The sequence below is a fragment of the Nerophis ophidion genome, linkage group LG28 (assembly GCF_033978795.1).
Source record: "Nerophis ophidion isolate RoL-2023_Sa linkage group LG28, RoL_Noph_v1.0, whole genome shotgun sequence".
Classification (NCBI taxonomy): domain Eukaryota; kingdom Metazoa; phylum Chordata; class Actinopteri; order Syngnathiformes; family Syngnathidae; genus Nerophis; species Nerophis ophidion.
The window spans coordinates 26,536,148-26,561,020 of record NC_084638.1 but is presented as its reverse complement, the minus strand read 5'-3'; the positions used below and the strand labels follow the sequence as shown (position 1 = coordinate 26,561,020).

Genomic DNA, 24,873 nt, shown 5'->3' with positions numbered 1-24,873 from the left:
TCACACCCATCAATGAATTTATTGATTACTTCTCATGGTTTTGGTCCAACTTCTGAATGTTGTGGAGAATAAAAGGAATATTTACACATTTCGACATTTAGCATCACGTCCAGGCGGGGCTCTGGTTACCGTGGCAACGTTAAGACTGGACACCCACAGACATGCATAAAAAGCAAGAAAGTATTAAGAAGATGAAGGGTCCTATTTACAGCGGGTGGAATGTCATGACCTATTCATACTCCAGGGGGCTCCCAGAGAGACAAAATATTTACACAACAACATCATCAAGTAGGTTTGTACCGAGCTTTCACTTTCACTTTCACTTTCACTTGTGTTCCAGCCGCAGCAGCTGCTCCTTGCCGTTGACGGTGATCGAGCGTAACTGTCCGTCTTCTTCGACTTCCACCCGCTCCTGGCCGTTCTCCACCACTCTGTGGAGGACAAGCACCTGAGTCACATGTTCCTTGGATCTTCCTCACACCTGAGTCACATGTTCCCTGGATCTTCCTCACACCTGAGTCACATGTTCCTTAGATCTTCCTCACACCTGAGTCACATGTTCCTTAGATCTTCCTCACACCTGAGTCACATGTTCCCTGGATCTTCCTCACACCTGAGTCACATGTTCCCTGGATCTTCCTCACACCTGAGTCACTTGTTCCCTGGCTCTTCCTCACACCTGAGTCACATGTTCCCGGGATCTTCCTCACACCTGAGTCACATGTTCCCTGGATCTTCCTCACACCTGAGTCACATGTTTCTTAGATCTTCCTCACACCTGAGTCACATGTTCCTTGGACCTTCCTCACACCTGAGTCACATGTTCCTTGGACCTTCCTCACACCTGAGTCACATGTTCCTTGGACCTTCCTCACACCTGAGTCACTTGTTCCTTAGATCTTCCTCACACCTGAGTCACATGTTCCTTGGACCTTCCTCACACCTGAGTCACATGTTCCTTATATCTTCCTCACACCTGAGTCACTTGTTCCTTAGATCTTCCTCACACCTGAGTCACATGTTCCTTGGACCTTCCTCACACCTGAGTCACATGTTCCTTATATCTTCCTCACACCTGAGTCACATGTTCCTTATATCTTCCTCACACCTGAGTCACATGTTCCCTGGATCTTCCTCACACCTGAGTCACATGTTCCTTATATCTTCCTCACACCTGAGTAACATGTTCCCTGGATCTTCCTCACACCTAAGTCACAAGTTCCTTAGATCTTCCTCACACCTGAGTCACATGTTCCCTGGATCTTCCTCACACCTGTGTCACATGTTTCTTAGATCTTCCTCACACCTGTGTCACATGTTCCCTGGATCTTCCTCACACCTAAGTCACAAGTTCCTTAGATCTTCCTCACACCTGAGTCACATGTTCCCTGGATCTTCCTCACACCTGAGTCACATGTTCCCTGGATCTTACTCACACCTGAGTCACATGTTCCTTAGATCTTCCTCACACCTGAGTCACATGTTCCCTGGATCTTCCTCACACCTGAGTCACGTGTTCCTTGGACCTTCCTCACACCTGTGTCACATGTTTCTTAGATCTTCCTCACACCTGTGTCACTTGTTCCCTGGATCTTACTCACACCTGAGTCACATGTTCCCTGGATCTTACTCACACCTGAGTCACATGTTCCTTAGATCTTCCTCACACCTGAGTCACATGTTCCCTGGATCTTCCTCACACCTGAGTCACGTGTTCCTTGGACCTTCCTCACACCTGAGTCACTTGTTCCTTAGATCTTCCTCACACCTGAGTCACATGTTCCTTGGATCTTCCTCACACCTGAGTCACATGTTCCCTGGATCTTCCTCACACCTGAGTCACATGTTCCTTATATCTTCCTCACACCTGAGTCACATGTTCCCTGGATCTTCCTCACACCTGAGTCACATGTTCCTTATATCTTCCTCACACCTGAGTAACATGTTCCCTGGATCTTCCTCACACCTAAGTCACAAGTTCCTTAGATCTTCCTCACACCTGAGTCACATGTTCCCTGGATCTTCCTCACACCTGTGTCACATGTTTCTTAGATCTTCCTCACACCTGTGTCACTTGTTCCCTGGATCTTACTCACACCTGAGTCACATGTTCCCTGGATCTTACTCACACCTGAGTCACATGTTCCTTAGATCTTCCTCACACCTGAGTCACATGTTCCCTGGATCTTCCTCACACCTGAGTCACGTGTTCCTTGGACCTTCCTCACACCTGAGTCACTTGTTCCTTAGATCTTCCTCACACCTGAGTCACATGTTCCTTGGATCTTCCTCACACCTGAGTCACATGTTCTTTAGATCTTCCTCACACCTGAGTCAATGTTCCCTGAATCTTCCTCACACCTGAGTCACATGTTCCTTAGATCTTCCTCACACCTGAGTCACATGTTTCTTAGATCTTCCTCACACCTGAGTCACATGTTTCTTGGATCTTCCTCACACCTGAGTCACATGTTCCCGGGATCTTCCTCACACCTGAGTCACAGGTTCCCTGGATCTTCCTCACACCTGAGTCACATGTTTCCTGGATCTTACTCACACCTGAGTCACATGTTCCCTAGATCTTCCTCACACCTGAGTCACATGTTCCTTGGACCTTCCTCACACCTGAGTCACATGTTCCTTAGATCTTCCTCACACCTGAGTCACATATTCCCGGGATCTTCCTCAAACCTGAGTCACATGTTCCCTGGATCTTCCTCACACCTGAGTCACATGTTCCCTGGATCTTCCTCACACCTGAGTAACATGTTCCTTGGACCTTCCTCACACCTGAGTCACATGTTCCTTAGATCTTCCTCACACCTGAGTCACATGTTTCTTATATCTTCCTCACACCTGAGTCACATGTTTCCTAGATCTTCCTCACACCTGAGTCACATGTTCTTTGGATCTTCCTCACACCTGAGTCACATGTTTCTTAGATCTTCCTCACACCTGAGTCACATGTTCCCTGGATCTTCCTCACACCTGAGTCACATGTTCCCTGGATCTTCCTCACACCTGAGTCACATGTTCCCTGGATCTTCCTCACCCCTGAGTAACTTGTTCCCTGGATCTTCCTCACACCTGAGTCACACGTTCCCTGGATCTTCCTCACACCTGAGTCACATGTTCCCTGGATCTTCCTCACACCTGAGTCACATGTTTCTTAGATCTTCCTCACACCTGAGTCACATGTTCCCTGGATCTTCCTCACACCTGAGTCACATGTTTCTTAGATCTTCCTCACACCTGAGTCACTTGTTCCCTGGATCTTCCTCACACCTGAGTCACATGTTCCCTGGATCTTCCTCACACCTGAGTCACATGTTCCCTGGATCTTCCTCACACCTGAGTCACATGTTCCCTGGATCTTCCTCACCCCTGAGTAACTTGTTCCCTGGATCTTCCTCACACCTGAGTCACATGTTCCCTGGATCTTCCTCACACCTGAGTCACATGTTCCCTGGATCTTCCTCACACCTGAGTCACATGTTCCCTGGATCTTCCTCACACCTGAGTCACATGTTCCCTGGATCTTCCTCACCCCTGAGTAACTTGTTCCCTGGATCTTCCTCACACCTGAGTCACATGTTCCCTGGATCTTCCTCACACCTGAGTCACATGTTCCCTGGATCTTCCTCACACCTGAGTCACATGTTTCTTAGATCTTCCTCACACCTGAGTCACATGTTCCCTGGATCTTCCTCACACCTGAGTCACATGTTTCTTAGATCTTCCTCACACCTGAGTCACTTGTTCCCTGGATCTTCCTCACACCTGAGTCACATGTTCCCTGGATCTTCCTCACACCTGAGTCACATGTTCCCTGGATCTTCCTCACACCTGAGTCACATGTTCCCTGGATCTTCCTCACCCCTGAGTAACTTGTTCCCTGGATCTTCCTCACACCTGAGTCACATGTTCCCTGGATCTTCCTCACACCTGAGTCACATGTTCCCTGGATCTTCCTCACACCTGAGTCACATGTTCCCTGGATCTTCCTCACACCTGAGTCACTTGTTCCCTGGATCTTCCTCACACCTGAGTCACATGTTTCTTAGATCACACTTCACCTTTAGATGTTCCTCACACTTCCCTCCTTCTTTTACTTATATTATTTTAAATGTTGTACTTTCTTTTTAAATTAAATCTCCATTATTCTTTTAAAAGAAACAAATGAAAAACGTCAATGCTTCTTTTTTAATCAAAAAAAAAAAAAGTCCATGCTTTTAATTTAATCAATTAAATTTATTTGTACTTGTTATTTTTATGAGGTGGCTCTCCCTAGGGAGGTGTTTAGGGTACGTCTGACTGGTAGGAGGCCACGGGGAAGACCCAGGACACGTAAGGAAGACTATGTCTCCCGGCTGGCCTGGGAAGGCCTCAGGACCCCCCGGGAAGAGCTAGACCAAGTGGCTGGGGAGAGGGAAGTCTGGGCTTCCCTGCTTAGGCTGCTGCCCCCGCGACCCGACCTCGGATAAGTGGAAGATGATGGATGGATGTACAATTTATTTTTATTTTCATTTAAAAAAAAGAAAAATTAGACGTTTAATATTTATTTTATTTTGAAAATGTATATTTTACATATTTTATAACCAAAAATAACAAGTACAAATAAATGTGATTAAATAAAAAGCATGGACATTTTGTTTTTTTAGATTAAAAGAGAAGCATGGACGTTTTATAATTTCTTTTAATTTAAAGAGGCATCAACATTTTTTATAAAAAAAATAATAGAAACTAAACATGGACATTTTATTTAAACATGTACAATTATATTTTTAAGTATAAAAATTTACCATTATATTTTTATTTGAAATAAAAAGGCAGGAGCTTTATTTTCTAATTTTAAAAAAGCATGGATATTTTTTGTAATAAAAACCTCATTAAAACGGTGACTTTTTATATTAATAAAAAACAAGAACATTTTATTTAAAAAATCATGTACAATTTATTGTTATTTTCATTAAAAAAAGAAGAATTAGACGTTAAATATTTATTTTATTTAGAAAATTAATAATTTAGATATTCCATCCATCCATCCAACATCTTCCGCTTATCCGAGGTCGGGTCGCGGGGGCAGCAGCCTAAGCAGGGAAGCCCAGACTTCCCTCTCCCCAGCCACTTCATCTAGCTCTTCCCGGGGGATCCCGAGGCGTTCCCAGGCCAGCCGGGAGACATAGTCTTCCCAACGTGTCCTGGGTCTTCCCCGTGGCCTCCTACCGGTTGGACGTGCCCTAAACACCTCCCTAAGGAGGCGTTCGGGTGGCATCCTGACCAGATGCCCGAACCACCTCATCTGGCTCCTCTCCATGTGGAGGAGCAGCGGCTTTACTTTGAGTTCCTCCCGGATGGCAGAGCTTCTCACCCTATCTCTAAAGGAGAGACCCGCCCCCCGGTGGAGGAAACTCATTTGGGCCGCTTGTACCCGTGATCTTATCCTTTCAGTCATGACACAAAGCTCATGACCATAGGTGAGGATGGGAACGTAGATTGACCGGTAAATTGAGAGCTTTGCCTTCCGGCTCAGCTCCTTCTTCACCACAACGGATCGGTACAACGTCCGCATTATTGAAGACGCCGCACCGATCCGCCTGTCGATCTCACGATCCACTCTTCCCTCACTCGTGAACAAGACTCCTAGGTACTTGAACTCCTCCACTTGGGGCAGGGTCTCCTCCCCAACCCGGAGATGGCACTCCACCCTTTTCCGGGCGAGAACCATGGACTCGGACTTTGAGGTCCCGATTCTCATTCCGGTCGCTTCACACTCAAATGCAACCGATCCAGTGAGAGCTGAAGATCCCGGCCAGATGAAGCCATCAGGACCACATCATCTGCAAAAAGCAGAGACCTAATCTCGCGGCCACCAAACCGGAACCCCTCAACGCCTTGACTGCGTCTAGAAATTCTGTCCATAAAAGTTATGATCAGAATCGGTGACAAAGGACAGCCTTGGCAGAGTCCAACCCTCACTGGAAATGTGTTCGACTTACTGCCGGCAATGCGGACCAAGCTCTGACACTGATCATACAGGGAGCGGACCGCCACAATAAGACAGTCCGGTACCCCATACTCTCTGAACACTCCCCACAGGACTTCCCGAGGGACACGGTCGAATGCCTTCTTCAAGTCCACAAAGCACATGTAGACTGGTAGGGCAAACTCCTATGCACCCTCAAGAACCCTGCCCAGAGTATAGAGCTGGTCCACAGTTCCACGTCCAGGACCAAAACCACACTGTTCCTCCTGAATCCGAGGTTCGACTATCTGACGTAGCCTCCTCTCCAGTACACCTGAATAAACCTTACCAGGAAGGCTGAGGAGTGTGATCACACGATAGTTTGAACACACCCTCCGGTCCCCCTTCTTAAAGAGAGGGACCAGCATCCCAGTCTGCCAATCCAAAGGTACCGCCCCAGATATCCACGCGATGCTGCAGAGTCTTGTCAACCAAGACAGCCCCACAGCATCCAGAGCCTTAAGGAACTCCGGGCGGATCTCATCTACCCCCGGGGCCTTGCCACCGAGGAGCTTTTTAACTACCTCAGCCCCAGAAATAGGAGAGCCCACCACAGATTCCCCAGGCACCGCTTCCTCAAAGGAAGACGTGTTGGTGGGGTTGAGGAGGTCTTTGAAGTATTCCCTCCACCGATCCACAACATCCGCAGTTGAGGTCAGCAGAACACCATCCGCACCATACACGGTGTTGATAGTGCACTGCTTCCCCTTCCTGAGGCGGCGGATAGTGGTCCAGAGTCTAATGAGCCAAAAGAACCCGATAGGACTGCTTCTTCAGCTTGACGGCATCCCTCACTGCTGGTGTCCACCAGCGGGTTCTGGGATTACCGCCACGACAGGCACTAACAACCTTGCGGCCACAGCTCCAATCACCCGCCTCGATAACAGAGTTTCGGAACATGGTCCTCCCTCGTGAAATGTTCAAAGTTCTTCCTGAGGTGGGAATTGAAACTCTCTCTGACAGGAGACTCTGCCAGACGTTGCCAGCAGACCCTCACAATGCGCTTGGGCCTGCCGGGTCTGTCCGGCATCCTCCCCCACCATCGCAGCCAAAACACCACCAGGTGGTGATCGGTAGAAAGCTCCGCCCCTCTCTTCACCAGAGTGTCCAAAATATGAGGCCGCAAATCCAATGAAACAACTACAAAGTCAATCATGGAACTGCAGCCTAGGGTGTCCTGGTGCCAAGTGCACATATGGACACCCTTATGTTTGAACATGGTGTTTGTTATGGACAATCCGTGACGAGCACAAAAGTCCAATAACAAAACTTCACTCGGGTTTAGATCCGGGCGGCCATTCTTCCCAATCACGCCTCTCCAGGTTTCACTGTCGTTGCAAACATGAGCGTTGAAGTCTCCCAGTAGGACAAGGGAATCACCCGGGGGAGCACTTTCCAGTTCTCCCTTGAGTGTACCCAAAAAGGGTGGGTACTCTGAACTGCTGTTTGGTGCATAAGCACAAATAGCAGTCAGGACCCGTCCCCCCCACCCGAAGGCGGGGGGAAGATACCCTCTCGTCCACCGGGTTGAACTCCAACGTGCAGGCTTTGAGCCGGGGGGAAACGAGAATTGCCACTCCAGCCCGTCGCCTCTCACTGCCGGCGACGCCAGAGCGGAAGAGAGTCCAGTCCCTCTCGAGAGAACTGGTTCCAGAGCCCTTGCTGTGTGTCGAGGTGAGTCCGACTATATCCAGCCGGAACTTCTCCACGTCGCGTACCAGCTCAGGCTCCCACCCCCCCAGTGAGGTCCCAAGAGCTAGCTTCTGTAGCCGAGGATCGGACCGCCAAGTGCCCTGCCTTCGGCTGCCGCCCAGCTCACAATGCACCCGACCTCTATGGCCCCTCCTATGAGTGGTGAGCCCATTGGAGGGATGACCAACGTTGCCTCTTCGGGCTGTGCCCGGCCGGGCCCCATGGGGACAGGCCCGGCCACCAGGCGCTCGCCATCGTTCCCCAACTCCGGGCCTGGCTCCAGAGCGGGGCCCCGGTGACCCGCGTCCAGGCAAGGGAAAGCGGAGTCCATTTTGTTGTAATTCCATAGAAGTCTTTGAGCTGCTCTTTGTCTAATCACTCACCTAAGACCTGTTTGTCTTGGGAGACCCTACCAGGGGACATGAAAGCCCCCAGACAACACAGCTCCTAGGATCATTGGGACACGCAAACTCCTCTACCACGGTAAGGTAGCAGCTCAGAGAGGAGTGATTTTTTTTAATAAAATGTTCTTGTTTTTATTATTATGAAATACCTCCGTTTTAATGAAGTTTTTATTACAAAAAATATCCATGCTTCTTTAAATTAGATAACAAGAACTCCTTGCTTTTGTTTTTCAAATAAAAATATAATTATAAATTTTTATACATAAAAATAACATTGTACATGTTTTGTTTTTTTAAATAAAATATTGTCTATGGTTAAAAAAAAAAAAGTCAATTTTTATTTTTCTATTATTTTTTTAATAAAAAATGTTGATGCCTCTTTAAAAAATATATATAAAATGTCCATGCTTCTCTTTTTTAATCTAAAAAATATATTATTATTCATTTAATTAACAACATTCATTTTTTTAAATGATTATTTTTAATTACAAAATACGTAAATTATTCCTTTTCAAATAAAAAAAATAGAAAATGTCCATTTTTTTTGAATGGAATGCCTATGCTTCTTTTTTTTTAACGAAAATAAGTAATGCTAACAACACTCAAGTCTAACAAGATACAATGTTAACAAGTTATGCTAACACACAATGTTAAGACACAATGTTGACAAATAATGCTAACAACACACAATGTTGACAAGTTATGCTAACACACAATGTTAAGACACAATGTTGACAAGTAATGCTAACAACACACAATGTTGACAAGTAATGCTACCAACACACAATGTTGACAAGTAATGCTAACAACACACAATGTTGACAAGTAATGCTAACAACACACAATGTTAAGACACAATGTTGACAAGAAATGCTAACAACACACAATGTTGACAAGTAATGCTAACAACACACAATGTTGACAAGTAATGCTAACAACACACAATGTTAAGACACAATGTTGACAAGTAATGCTAACAACACACAATGTTGACAAGTAATGCTAACAACAAACAATGTTGACAAGTAATGCTAACAACACACAATGTTGACAAGTAATGCTAACAACACACAATGTTAAGACACAATGTTGACAAGTAATGCTAACAATACACAATGTTGACAAGTAATGCTAACAACACACAATGTTGACAAGTAATGCTAACAACACAATGTTAAAACACAATGTTGACAAGTAATGCTAACAACACACAATGTTAAGACACAATGTTGACAAGTAATGCTAACAACACACAATGTTGACAAGTAATGCTAACAACACACAATGTTGACAAGTAATGCTAACAACACACAATGTTGACAAGTAATGCTAACAACACACAATGTTGACAAGTAATGCTAACAACACACAATGTTGACAAGTAATGCTAACAACACACAATGTTGACAAGTAATGCTAACAACACACAATGTTGACAAGTAATGCTAACAACACACAATGTTAAAACCCCACAATATGAAGACATAATGCTAACAACACAGCTGAGGGTTGTAGCTGGGACTATCAAGTTGACCAAGTTATTTTTTCAGAACAACTTAAGGCCATGGAAGCTTGGTTGTGACTTAGAGTAATGACAGTATATCCAGGAAGTGGACATGTTGTAGTGACCGGGTGACAACCATAGCAAAGAAGCTGGCAGTCAGTACTGACATAATATCAAATATAGGATTGTATGAAGTTCATTCTTGTTATACAGTATAACAATATGTGATATAATGAAGTATATATAATAATAATAATAATAATAAGATAGTGTGAGCTGACCTCTTGGTGGTGATCTTCCTGCCGTGGATGATCTTGGTGGACGTGGACACGGAGCGGAAGTTGCCCATCCCCCCTCCTCCTCCTCCTCCCCCAAAGGAGCTGCTGGAGAAGGTCAAGCCCCCCCCTCCTGGACCCCCCATGGTGGCCATGGGACCCATGTGACCCATGTGACCCATGTGACCCATGGAACTCATGGAACCAAAGGAACCGAAACCTGAAAAACACACAGCAGAATAACCTGGTGTCAATGTAGAACTAAGGTAGGACTATGGTGTCAAAGTAGGACTAAAGTAGGACTATGGTGTCAATGTAGACCTAAGGTAGGACTATGGTGTCAATGTAGGACTATGGTGTCAAAGTAGGACTAAGGTAAGTCTATGGTGTCAAAGTAGGACTAAAGTAGGACTATGGTGTCAATGTAGGACTAAAGTAGGACTATGGTGTCAATGTAGGACTAAAGTAGGACTATGGTGTCAAAGTAGGACTAAAGTAGGACTATGGTGTCAATGTAGGACTAAAGTAGGACTATGGTGTCAAAGAAGAACTAAAGTAGGACTAAAGTAGGTCTATGGTGTCAAAAGTAGGACTAAAGTAGGACTCTGGTATCAATGTAGGACTAAAGTAGGACTATGGTGTCAATGTAGGACTAAAGTAGGACTATGGTGTCAATGTAGGACTAAAGTAGGACTATGGTGTCAAAGTAAGACTAAAGTAGGACTATGGTGTCAATGTAGACCTAAGGTAGGACTATGGTGTCAAAGTAGGACTAAAGTAGGACTATGGTGTCAAAGTAGGACTAAGGTAAGACTATGGTGTCAATGTAGGACTAAAGTAGGACTATGGTGTCAATGTAGGACTAAAGTAGGACTATGGTGTCAATGTAGGACTAAAGTAGGACCCTGGTGTCGAAGTAGGACTAAAGTAGGACCCTGGTGTCAAAGTAGGACTAAAGTAGGACTCTGGTGTCAATGTAGGACTAAAGTAGGACTATGGTGTCAAAGTAGGACTAAAGTAGGACTATAGTGTCAAAGTAGGACTAAAGTAGGACTCTGGTATCAATGTAGGACTAAAGTAGGTCTATGGTGTCAATGTAGGACTAAAGTAGGACTATGGTGTCAAAGTAGGACTAAAGTAGGACTATGGTGTCAAAGTAGGACTAAAGTAGGACTATGGTGTCAATGTAGGACTAAAGTAGGACCCTGGTGTCAATGTAGGACTAAAGTAGGACCCTGGTGTCAAAGTAGGACTAAAGTAGGACTATGGTGTCAAAGTAGGACTAAAGTAGGACAATGGTGTCAAAGTAGGACTAAAGTAGGACTCTGGTATCAATGTAGGACTAAAGTAGGACTATGGTGTCAATGTAGGACTAAAGTAGGACTATGGTGTCAAAGTAGGACTAAAGTAGGACTATGGTGTCAAAGTAGGACTAAAGTAGGACTATGGTGTCAAAGTAGGACTAAAGTAGGACTATGGTGTCAAAGTAGGACTAAAGTAGGACTATGGTGTCAATGTAGGACTAAAGTAGGACTCTGGTGTCAAAGTAGGACTAAAGTAGGACTATGGTGTCAATGTAGGACTAAAGTAGGACTATGGTGTCAAAGTAGGACTAAAGTAGGACGCTGGTGTCAATGTAGGACTAAAGTAGGACAATGGTGTCAATGTAGGACTAAAGTAGGACTATGGTGTCAATGTAGGACTAAAGTAGGACTATGGTGTCAAAGTAGGACTAAAGTAGGACGCTGGTGTCAATGTAGGACTAAAGTAGGACAATGGTGTCAATGTAGGACTCTGGTGTCAATGTAGGACTAAAGTAGGACTATGGTGTCAAGGTAGGACTAAAGTATTACTATGGTGTCAAAGTAGGACTAAAGTAGGACGATGGTGTCAATGTAGGACTAAAGTAGGACAATGGTGTCAATGTAGGACTAAAGTAGGACTATGGTGTCAATGTAGGACTAAAGTAGGACTATGGTGTCAAAGTAGGACTAAAGTATTACTATGGTGTCAAAGTAGGACTAAAGTAGGACTCTGGTGTCAATGTAGGACTAAAGTAGGACTATGGTGTCAATGTAGGACTAAAGTAGGACTATGGTGTCAAAGTAGGACTAAAGTATTACTATGGTGTCAAAGTAGGACTAAAGTAGGACGATGGTGTCAATGTAGGACTAAAGTAGGACAATGGTGTCAATGTAGGACTAAAGTAGGACAATGGTGTCAATGTAGGACTAAAGTAGGACAATGGTGTCAATGTAGGACTAAAGTAGGACAATGGTGTCAATGTAGGACTCTGGTGTCAATGTAGGACTAAAGTATTACTATGGTGTCAATGTAGGACTCAAGTGGGACTATGGTGTCAATGTAGGACTAAAGTAGGACTCTGGTGTCAAAGTAGGACTAAAGTAGGACTCTGGTGTCAATGTAGGACTAAAGTAGGACTATGGTGTCAATGTAGGACTAAAGTAGGACTATGGTGTCAATGTAGGACTAAAGTAGGACTATGGTGTCAATGTAGGACTAAAGTAGGACTATGGTGTCAATGTAGGACTAAAGTAGGACTCTGGTGTCAAAGTAGGACTAAAGTAGGACTCTGGTGTCAAAGTAGGACTAAAGTAGGACTCAGGTGTCAAAGTAGGACTAAAGTAGGACTCTGGTGTCAAAGTAGGACTAAAGTAGGACTCTGGTGTCAAAGTAGGACTAAAGTAGGACTCTGGTGTCAAAGTAGGACTAAAGTAGGACTCTGGTGTCAAAGTAGGACTAAAGTAGGACTCTGGTGTCAATATAGGACTCTGGTGTCAATGTAGGACAAAAGCATTACTATGGTGTCAATGTAGGACTAAAGTAGGACTCTGGTGTCAAAGTAGGACTAAAGTATTACTATGGTGTCAATGTAGGACTAAAGTAGGACTCTGGTGTCAAAGTAGGACTAAAGTAGGACTATGGTGTCAATGTAGGACTAAAGTAGGACTATGGTGTCAATGTAGGACTAAAGTAGGACTATGGTGTCAATGTAGGACTAAAGTAGGACTATGGTGTCAAAGTAGGACTAAAGTAGGATGCTGGTGTCAATGTAGGACTAAAGTAGGGCAATGGTGTCAATGTAGGACTAAAGTAGGACTATGGTGTCAATGTAGGACTAAAGTAGGACGCTGGTGTCAATGTAGGACTAAAGTAGGACAATGGTGTCAATGTAGGACTAAAGTAGGACAATGGTGTCAATGTAGGACTCTGGTGTCAATGTAGGACTAAAGTAGGACTCTGGTGTCAAAGTAGGACTAAAGTAGGACTATGGTGTCAATGTAGGACTAAAGTAGGACTATGGTGTCAATGTAGGACTAAAGTAGGACTATGGTGTCAAAGTAGGACTAAAGTAGGACTATGGTGTCAAAGTAGGACTATAGTAGGACTATGGTGTCAATGTAGGACTAAAGTAGGACCCTGGTGTCAATGTAGGACTAAAGTAGGACTATGGTGTCAAAGTAGGACTAAAGTAGGACTATGGTGTCAAAGTAGGACTAAAGTAGGACTATGGTGTCAATGTAGGACTAAAGTAGGACCCTGGTGTCAATGTAGGACTAAAGTAGGACTATGGTGTCAATGTAGGACTAAAGTAGGACTATGGTGTCAAAGTAGGACTAAAGTAGGACTATGGTGTCAAAGTAGGACTAAAGTAGGACTATGGTGTCAATGTAGGACTAAAGTAGGACTATGGTGTCAATGTAGGACTAAAGTAGGACTCTGGTGTCAAAGTAGGACTAAAGTAGGACTCTGGTGTCAATATAGGACTCTGGTGTCAATGTAGGACTAAAGTATTACTATGGTGTCAATGTAGGACTAAAGTAGGACTCTGGTGTCAAAGTAGGACTAAAGTATTACTATGGTGTCAATGTAGGACTAAAGTAGGACTCTGGTGTCAAAGTAGGACTAAAGTAGGACTATGGTGTCAATGTAGGACTAAAGTAGGACTATGGTGTCAAAGTAGGACTAAAGTAGGACGCTGGTGTCAATGTAGGACTAAAGTAGGACAATGGTGTCAATGTAGGACTAAAGTAGGACTATGGTGTCAATGTAGGACTAAAGTAGGACTATGGTGTCAAAGTAGGACTAAAGTAGGACGCTGGTGTCAATGTAGGACTAAAGTAGGACAATGGTGTCAATGTAGGACTCTGGTGTCAATGTAGGACTAAAGTAGGACTATGGTGTCAAAGTAGGACTAAAGTATTACTATGGTGTCAAAGTAGGACTAAAGTAGGACGATGGTGTCAATGTAGGACTAAAGTAGGACAATGGTGTCAATGTAGGACTAAAGTAGGACAATGGTGTCAATGTAGGACTAAAGTAGGACAATGGTGTCAATGTAGGACTAAAGTAGGACAATGGTGTCAATGTAGGACTCTGGTGTCAATGTAGGACTAAAGTATTACTATGGTGTCAATGTAGGACTAAAGTGGGACGATGGTGTCAATGTAGGACTAAAGTAGGACAATGGTGTCAATGTAGGACTCTGGTGTCAATGTAGGACTAAAGTATTACTATGGTGTCAATGTAGGACTAAAGTGGGACGATGGTGTCAAAGTAGGACTAAAGTAGGACGCTGGTGTCAATGTAGGACTAAAGTAGGACTATGGTGTCAAAGTAGGACTAAAGTAGGACGCTGGTGTCAATGTAGGACTAAAGTAGGACAATGGTGTCAATGTAGGACTCTGGTGTCAATGTAGGACTAAAGTAGGACTATGGTGTCAAAGTAGGACTAAAGTATTACTATGGTGTCAAAGTAGGACTAAAGTAGGACGATGGTGTCAATGTAGGACTAAAGTAGGACAATGGTGTCAATGTAGGACTAAAGTAGGACAATGGTGTCAATGTAGGACTAAAGTAGGACAATGGTGTCAATGTAGGACTAAAGTAGGACTATGGTGTCAAAGTAGGACTAAAGTATTACTATGGTGTCAAAGTAGGACTAAAGTAGGACGATGGTGTCAATGTAGGACTAAAGTAGGACAATGGTGTCAATGTAGGACTAAAGTAGGACAATGGTGTCAATGTAGGACTAAAGTAGGACAATGGTGTCAATGTAGGACTAAAGTAGGACAATGGTGTCAATGTAGGACTCTGGTGTCAATGTAGGACTAAAGTATTACTATGGTGTCAATGTAGGACTAAAGTGGGACGATGGTGTCAATGTAGGACTAAAGTAGGACAATGGTGTCAATGTAGGACTCTGGTGTCAATGTAGGACTAAAGTATTACTATGGTGTCAATGTAGGACTAAAGTAGGACAATGGTGTCAATGTAGGACTCTGGTGTCAATGTAGGACTAAAGTATTACTATGGTGTCAATGTAGGACTAAAGTGGGACTCTGGTGTCAAAGTAGGACTAAAGTAGGACGCTGGTGTCAATGTAGGACTAAAGAATTACTATGGTGTCAATGTAGGACTAAAGTGGGACGATGGTGTCAAAGTAGGACTAAAGTAGGACAATGGTGTCAATGTAGGACTCTGGTGTCAAAGTAGGACTATGGTGTCAATGTAGGACTAAAGTAGGACTATGGTGTCAAAGTAGGACTAAAGTAGGACTCTGGTGTCAAAGTAGGACTAAAGTAGGACTATGGTGTCAAAGTAGGACTAAAGTGGGACGATGGTGTCAAAGTCCGACTAAGGTAGGACTCTAGTCTTGAGGTACCTGGATCAAAAGGTGAGAAGCCCCCAAAGGGCATGAGGCCCACAAAGCCCCCCGGGTAGGGAGCAGCATTTCGGCTTCTATTTCCCCGGCTGTGGTGTCGCCGGCCGCTGCCAAAGAAGGGGTGTTCTTGGAAAGGATCTGCACCTGGAAGGAGGAGGAGGGGCACGTTGGCAGAGAGTTTTGGTTTGGAGAAGCAGCAGCAGCACCAAAGAAGACGTACCAAAGAAGTTGGCAAAGGGGTCACTGCCTCCAAAGAACTCCCTGAACACGTCCTCTGGGTTTCTGAAGGTGAAGGGTTGATGGAAATGGTCTCCGTTGTGGTAATGTCCTCCTGGAACACATCATCCAGCTTCATGACTAACAGTCACCCGTAGGTCAAAGGTCAGACACAACGTGGCACCTAGGCCACAACCACAGATCCTGGACCACGGAGCGTCCAACTCAAGACTAGACAACCAGGACCTTTGAGGTTTCACTCTAAAGTGACATCTTCTATCGTGTCAAAGTAACATTTCTCATTGATTTTGATAGTCAATTTAAAAAACATATTTTATTATACAAAATTTGAAACAAAATCAATAAAAAATAATAAAGCTTGAAATAAGATACTTTCAAAAAGGTGCATAGTAATAGAACTCTAAATGAACAAAATCAGCTAAAATGCAGTAACATCAATACTGGTTTATTATTATTATTATCATTATTATTATAGAGTTTAATGTAACTGCACCTTTAATTAATTATAATGTACATTTAAGTTGTATTTACTTATCATTTATTTTATTTTTGAGTTGTCCAATTTTATTTTTTCATTATTACTCCTTGCTTGTGTGCCCTTGAGCATTTTACTTATCTTTTCCTTTGGTAATTGAACTCTTTTGTTGAACAAGATTTCGCTTGGAGGTCAAAAAAAAAAAAATAAAATAAAAAAAAAAAAAAAAAAAATATATATATATATATATATATATATATATATATATATATATATATATATATATATATATATATATATATATATATAAAAATGTGTATATGGATATATAGTGTATATGTTTCTTTTGGTTTCTGTTCATGTGTGTATGTGGAAGTTGCTGGTTGCATCGGCTCCGTTACTTTAATGTCTTTAATGTTCTTTGGTGTTTGATGTTTCCCCCTTACACACATGAGTGGGATGTGTGCTATGGCTATGAGTTGTTTTTTTCCCCTTGGCCTCAGTCTGGACCCCTTCTCCAGGGCCCAGGCTTAGACCGATTTTTTTATTTTATTTTAATCTTCTATTTTTTTCTCCCATTCCCCCCCACCTTGTTTACCTGTATCTAACCTTTTTTGTAAGGGGCGCTGGAAGCCAGCAGACCCGTCAGCCATCCTGTTCTGTCTCCCTGTTATGTTTGTCTGATCTTTAATGGGATTGTGCTGAAAATTTGAATTTTCCTGAAGGAACTCTCCTGACAGAATAAATAAAGTACTATCTATCTCATTTTAATCTAATCTAATATATGTGACTTTTTTAGTCTAGTCGCAGGTTTATTTAAACACATCTTTTTAATTGTGAACCTTTTCTCTCTTTTTTAATATCAAAAACTATCATTTTACTATTTTTTAAAACAACTTTAAAATATATTTTTTAATTAAAAAAATATTTAAATGTCATATGTTAGTTTAATTTGTCATCAATTTATTTTTAATATTTTTATTTTATAGTTTTCTATTTAAAAAAACATTTTTTAATAATTATTTAGCATTTTTAAAAAACAACATTTTGAAATACATCTAAAAGAAACTACATTTATTTAAATACATGTATTTTAACTTTATTTTTTAATATAAAAAAACATGTTTACATTGTTAAAAACTAATTTCTAGGTTTATTTTGTTTTTTTTATTTACCTATTTTTAGTATATCTTTTTTTTTAAATTTTTGAAAGAATGAATTTACATTTTTTTAAATATTTTGAAATAGATGTTTTAAAAATTACAAAATCATAAAAAAATACATAGGTAATATATTTTTTTTAAATAATTCAATTAAAAAAATACATATTCAAACAAAAAAAGTGTACATTTTGTGTAGTACCAGGAAAATTACCTGGACCTCTGGCGCTTCCCGTGAGTCCTTCTTTGCCGTAGCGATCGTACGTGCTCCTCTTGTTGGCTGCACACAAAGATGGAGGTGAAATAAAGAATAAAGAACAGCAGGTGTAGTAGTAGAAGAAGGACAGGTAAAGGTGTAGTAGTAGTAGTAGAAGGATAGGTAAAGGTGTAGTAGTAGTAGTAGAAGGACAGGTAAAGGTGTAGTAGTAGTAGAAGGACAGGTAAAGGTGTAGTAGTAGTAGAAGGACAGGTAAAGGTGTAGTAGTAGTAGAAGGACAGGTAAAGGTGTAGTAGTAGTAGTAGTAGAAGGACAGGTAAAGGTGTAGTAGTAGTAATAGAAGGACAGGTAATGGTGTAGTAGTAGTAGAAGGACAGGTAAAGGTGTAGTAGTAGTAGAAGGACAGGTAAAGGTGTAGTAGTAGTAGAAGGACAGGTAAAGGTGTAGTAGTAGTAGAAGGACAGGTAAAGGTGTAGTAGTAGTAGAAGAAGGACAGGTAAAGGTGTAGTAGTAGTAGAAGAAGGACAGGTAAAGGTGTAGTAGTAGTAGAAGAAGGACAGGTGAAGGTGTAGTAGTAGAAGAAGGACAGGTGAAGCTGTAGTAGTAGAAGAAGGACAGGTAAAGGTGTAGTAGTAGTAGAAGAAGGACAGGTAAAGGTGTAGTAGTAGTAGAAGAAGGACAGGTAAAGGTGTAGTAGTAGTAGAAGAAGGACAGGTAAAGGTGTAGTAGTGGTAGAAGAAGGACAGGTAAAGGTGTAGTAGTGGTAGAAGAAGGACAGGTAAAGGTGTAGTAGTAGTAGAAGAAGGACAGGTAAAGGTGTAGTAGTAGTAGAAGAAGGACAGGTAAAGGTGTAGTAGTAGTAGAAGAAGGACAGGTAAAGGTGTAGTAGTAGTAGAAGAAGGACAGGTAAAGGTGTAGTAGTAGTAGAAGAAGGACAGGTAAAGGTGTAGTAGTAGTAGAAGAAGGACAGGTAAAAGGTGTAGTAGTAGTAGTAGAAGAAGGACAGGTAAAAGGTGTAGTAGTAGTTGAAGAAGGACAGGTAAAAGGTGTAGTAGTAGTTGAAGAAGGACAGGTAAAGGTGTAGTAGTAGTTGAAGAAGGACAGGTAAAGGTGTAGTAGTAGTAGTAGAAGAAGGACGGGTAAAGGTGTAGTAGAAGAAGGACGGGTAAAGGTGTAGTAGAAGAAGGACAGGTAAAGGTGTAGTAGAAGAAGGACAGGTAAAGGTGTAGTAGTAGTAGAAGAAGGACAGGTAAAGGTGTAGTAGTAGTAGAAGAAGGACAGGTAAAGGTGTAGTAGTAGTAGAAGAAGGACAGGTAAAGGTGTAGTAGTAGTAGAAGAAGGACAGGTAAAGGTGTAGTAGTAGTAGAAGAAGGACAGGTAAAGGTGTAGTAGTAGTAGAAGAAGGACAGGTAAAGGTGTAGTAGTAGTAGAAGAAGGACAGATAAAGGTGTAGTAGTAGTAGAAGAAGGACAGGTAAAGGTGTAGTAGTAGTAGTAGAAGAAGGACAGGTAAAGATGTAGTAGTAGTAGAAGAAGGACAGGTAAAGGTGTAGTAGTAGTAGAAGAAGGACAGGTAAAGGTGTAGTAGTAGTAGAAGAAGGACAGGTAAAGGTGTAGTAGTAGTAGAAGAAGGACAGGTAAAGGTGTAGTAGTAGTAGAAGAAGGACAGGTAAAGGTGAAGTAGTAGTAGAAGAAGGACAGGTAAAGGTGTAGTAGTAGTAGAAGAAGGACAGGTAAAGGTGTAGTAGTAGTAGTAGAAGAAGGACAGGTAAAGGTGTAGTAGTAGTAGAAGAAGGACAGGTAAAGGTGTAGTAGTAGTAGAAGAAGGACAGGTAAAGGTGTAGTAATAGTAGAAGAAGGACAGGTAAAGGTGTAGTAGTAGTAGAAGAAGGACAGGTAAAGGTGTAGTAGTAGTAGAAGAAGGACAGGTAAAGGTGTAGTAGTAGTAGAAGAAGGACAGGTAAAGGTGTAGTAGTAGTAGAAGAAGGACAGGTAAAGGTGTAGTAATAGTAGAAGAAGGACAGGTAAAGGTGTAGTAGTAGTAGTAGAAGAAGGACAGGTAAAGGTGTAGTAGTAGTAGAAGAAGGACAGGTAAAGGTGTAGTAGTAGTAGAAGAAGGACAGGTAAAGGTGTAGTAGTAGTAGAAGAAGGACAGGTAAAGGTGTAGTAGTAGTAGAAGAAGGACAGGTAAAGGTGTAGTAATAGTAGAAGAAGGACAGGTAAAGGTGTAGTAGTAGTAGAAGAAGGACAGGTAAAGGTGTAGTAGTAGTAGAAGAAGGACAGGTAAAGGTGTAGTAGTAGTAGTAGAAGAAGGACAGGTAAAAGTGTAGTAGTAGTAGTAGTAGAAGGACAGGTAAAGGTGTAGTAAGACAAACCATCAGACAAAACTTCATAAGCTTCTGACAGCTCCTTGAACTTCTTCTCCGCCTCCTCCTTGTTGTCTGGGTTCTTATCAGGGTGCCACTTGAGGGCCAGTTTCCTGTAGCTGCAACACACACATGTGGATGAAGGAGCTACATCCAAAAGCCACATCGGTGTGTCAAGGATATCACCACATGGAAGACTTCAGAAAACCACTGTCAGTAACTACAGTCGGTTGCTACATCTGTAAGTGCAAGTTAAAACTCCACTATGCCAAGTAAGTCATTATTATGACTTAGTAATTTACTAAGTCAAAATAATGACTTAGTAAGTCATAATGACTTACTAAGTCACAATTATTTTTAGAAAACAACATTTTGAAATCCATTTCAAAGAAATTACCTTTCTTTAAATACATATATTTTAACTTTATTTTTTATTATCTTACAAAAACATTTTTACATTGTTAAAAACTAATTTCTAGTTTTTTGATTTATCTATTTTTAATATGTTATCTGTTTTGTTTTAACTTCTTGAATGATTGAATTTACATTTTTAAAACATTTGGAAATAGATGTTTTAAAAATTACAAAATCATTTTAAAAAATTGTTTTAAATATATATTTTTTAATGTTTTAATTAACGCTTAATTAACTTACTAAGTCACATTAATGACTTACTGTATGTATTTAAAGAAATGACTTAGTAATTCACTAAGTCAAAATAATGACTTACTAAGTCACATTAAATTTTAAAAAACAACATTTTGAAATAGACCTAAAAGAAACTAAATTTCTTTAAATACATATATTTTAACTTTATTGTTTAATATTTAAAAAAACATTTTTACACGTTTTAAAACTAATTTCTAGTTTTTGATTTATCTATTTTTAATGTTATCAATTTTTTGTAACTTTTTGAATGAATGATTTTATATTTTTAAAACATTTTGAAATAGATGTTTTAAAAATTACAAAATCATTAAAAAATAGTTTTAAATATATTTTTATACTGTTTTAATTAACGCTTAATTAACTTACAGTAAGTCATTAATGTGACTTAGTAAGTCATTATTATGACTTAGTACATCATTATAATGACTTAGTAATTTACCAAGTCAAAATAATGACTTAGTAAGTCATAATAATGACTTACTAAGTCACATAAATTTTTTAAAAACATTTTGAAATACATTTAAAATAAATTACATTTCTTCAAATACATATATTTTAACTTTATTTTTTAACATAAAAAAAACATTTTTACATTGTTACTACTTACAATGTCACATTAATTTTTAAAAAACAACATTTTGAAATACATTTAAAATAAATTACATTTCTTTAAATACATATATTCTAACTTTATTTTTCAATATTTAAAAAAAACATTTTTACATTGTTAAAAAAACTAACTTATAGTTTTTTTATTTATTTTTAATATGTTATCTACTTTTTTTTTACTTTTTGAATGAATTTACATTTTTAAAACATTTTGAAATAGATGATTTAAAAATTCCAAAATCATTAAAAAAATTGTTTTAAATATATTTTTTCATGTTTTATTAACGCTTAATTAACTTACTGTAATTCATTAATGTGACTTAGTAAGTCATTAATATGACTTAGTAATTTACTAAGTCAAAATAATGACTTAGTAAGTCATAAAAATGACTTAGTAAGTCGCATTAATGACTTACTGTAAGTAAGCATTTGCAATAAGCCAATAATAAGTCATTATTATGACTTACTAAGTCATTATTTTGACTTAGTAACTTACTAAGTCATATTAATGACTTAGTAAGTCATAAAAGTGACTTACTAAGTCATAATAATGACAAACCTAGTATCTCAGGTACCTAAATTTTCTGTGTGTGTCATTTTTCAAGAATAATAAAGAAATGTAATTTTTACGCTTTCTTGATGTCGTCTGCAGGCGCGTCTCTGCGCACTCCCAGGACCTGGTAGTAGTCCACCATGGCTGACGGGACCTTCTCAAGCCTGTCCAACCTAGGAGCACAGGTTGCCGGTTAGATTCCACATCTCGCAAATACAGACAAGGCTATAAATCCCTTCATTTTACGGCTGGGATGATTCACATGAGCTAAAATGCTAGTATGAAATGTTAGCATGCTAATGTTGGCCCGAAAATAGGAACAGTTAGCGTATAACAATCTATGAATTTCTATCCATCCATCCATTTTCTACCGCTTATTCCCTTTTGGGGTCGCGGGGGGCGCTGGCGCCTATCTCAGCTTCTAGGTTTGCATAAAATAAATACTAGCATAAAATGTTAGGATGCCAACAATAGCGATACATAAAATTTTAACAAACTCCTAATATGACGCAAAGTATTAAAAGCCATGAGTTTTAGGTTTAAATGAATAAAATGAACACAATAGTTGACGTAAAACTTAAATGCTAATGTTAGCATGCTAATGTAATCATGATCATATAAGAAAAGTTATCATATTTCTAAAATGTTGTCCGGTATTAAAAGGTCATGATGTCCAGGGTGTACCCTGCCTTCCACCCGATTGTAGCTGAGATAGGCGCCAGCGCCCCCCGCAACCCCGAAAGGGAATAAGCGGTAGAAAATGGATGGATGGATGGATCTTTGGTTTGAAATGAATAAAAATTAACTATATGCTAGCATAATATATTCGCATGGTGACGTTAACATGCTAACTTAAGATGAGTTAGCACTCTTCGACGACGGTTTCAAGTATCAAAAGCCATGATTTTTAGGTTTAAACAAAACTGTGTAAAAGAGCTATCATAAAACATTAGCATGCTTTAGCATGTTATAATGGGAACAGATAGCATACTTACAAGATAGAATGAATCACATTAGCATAAATGCTGGCAGAAAACCTAAGTATGCTATCGTTAGCAAGCTAACAAAAGAGGTTACTATATTCCTAAAATGGAGCAGAGTATCCAAATTAAATATTTTTAGATTTAGACAAATAAAATTTGCAAAAATTCTTGCATTAAACATTAGCATCCTAATGTTAGCTTGTTTTCATGGGAATAGTTAGCATACTTGCAAGATGGAAAGAAGACTCAAAAGCCATTGATTTTAGGTTTGATTCATCCAACTGAGCTAAAACGCTAGTATGAAATGTTAGCATGATAACATAGGAATAGTTAGCATACTCTTAAAATGGTATTAAAAACTGATTTTTAAAAAAAAAAGTTTTAATTAAAATAAAGAGCAAAAAAAATAACAGCATAAAATGTTGAAATGCTAACATTAGCATAACATAAAAAATGTAACATACTTCTGAGATGATACGGAGCACTAAAAGCCATGACTTTTAGATTTGAACATATAAAATGAACAAAAATGCTAACATACAATGTTCCCATGCTAATGTAAACATAATAGCATAAGAACAATTAGCATACTTTTAAGATAGTATCAAGTATCAAAAGTGATCTTTAGGTTTAAATTAAAATTTTTTGCTAAAATGCTAAGATAATACCTTCGCATGCTAACATTACCACGCTAACGTAGGATAGGTTAAAATTCTTGTAAGATGGCTTCAAGTATCAAAAGCAATCACAATAAAATGCTAGCATAAAACGATAGCTTGCTCAAGAGTCTGAATGCTGACACCGGGACAAGTTAGCATACTTCTTGGATGGCGACATGTATCGAAATAAAAAAATTTTTTAGCTTAAAATTAATGACCTTAGCAAAAAATGCTAACATGAAACGTTAGCATGCTCACAAGTCCGAATGCTAACACCGGGACAAGTTAGCATACTTCTTGGAAGGCGACATGTATCAAAATCCATGGTTTTTTTTAGCTTAAAATGAATAGACTCAGCAAAAATGCTAGCATTAAACATTAGCATGCTCAAGAGTCAAAATGCTAACACCAGGACAAGTTACCATACTTATTGGATGGCGACATAAATCAAAATCCATGTTTGGTTTGTTTTTTAAGTTAAAATGAATAAACTCAGCAAAAATGCTAACATAAAATGTTAGCATGATCAAGAGTCAGAATGCTAACACAGGGAGAAGTTAGCATACCTCTAGGATGGCGACATGTATCAAAATCCATGTTGTTTTTAGTTTAAAATGAATAACCTCAACAAAAAATGCTAGCATAAAACGTTAGCATGCTCAAGAGTCAGAATGCTAACACCGGGACAAGTAGGCATTTTTCTTGTAGGTTTTGTAGGGTTTAAAGCTCTACAGGAAATGAGGTTAAACGCCAGTCTCCGAATTACGGCCAGTCCCATCATAATGTGTTAAAGTGCGACAGAAAACAGGTTTTAATTGCCGGCTAAACACTAATTGAACGTAATTATTGCTAGTTGTAGGGAAAATGTTCAACTTGTACACAAATATACATATTAATACATGAATATATGTAATAATAATCCGCTGGTTAGCTCGCGGGCTAGCCAGCAGTTAGCAGCCCGCTAGTTTAGCGCCAATGACGCCACGTCACGTTTACCTGAAACGATGTTGTCGTCTGACGTGGGACAAAAGTTATTTAGTGAGGTTGCCGGTGTATGAAAAAAAAAGGTTTAAAGGCAGAAAAGCGGCTTCTTGTCGCCACAACAAACTGCAGCTTGTCGGATTAGTCGCAGCGTCATGGCAGCCAGGCTTCTTCGTCGGCAACTAGGCGAGGAGGATTTACACATGCCGGCCTCACACTGACACCCGCTGGTCATAGATGGTACTGCAGCCACCGGTCATGGATGGTACTGCAGCCAGTGGTCATAGATGGTACTGCAGCCACCGGTCATAGATGGTACTACAGCCAGTGGTCATAGATGGTACTGCAGCCGCTGGAAACAGATGGTACCGCAGCCACT

General features: G+C 40.4%; 1 protein-coding gene across 1 annotated transcript; it reads right to left on the bottom strand.

Moving 5' to 3' along the window:
• Positions 1-24,695, bottom strand: LOC133545062 (dnaJ homolog subfamily B member 6-like). Its single transcript, XM_061890370.1, has 8 exons — positions 24,510-24,695; positions 21,949-22,044; positions 20,050-20,159; positions 17,673-17,738; positions 15,807-15,917; positions 15,587-15,730; positions 9,907-10,120; positions 1-431 (listed from the first exon to the last, which is right to left on the bottom strand). Exons 2-8 carry the CDS (start codon positions 22,011-22,013, stop codon positions 326-328), a joined length of 816 nt encoding a protein of 271 aa, XP_061746354.1. The 5' UTR covers positions 22,014-22,044; positions 24,510-24,695; the 3' UTR covers positions 1-325.
• Positions 24,696-24,873: the final 178 nt, after the last annotated feature.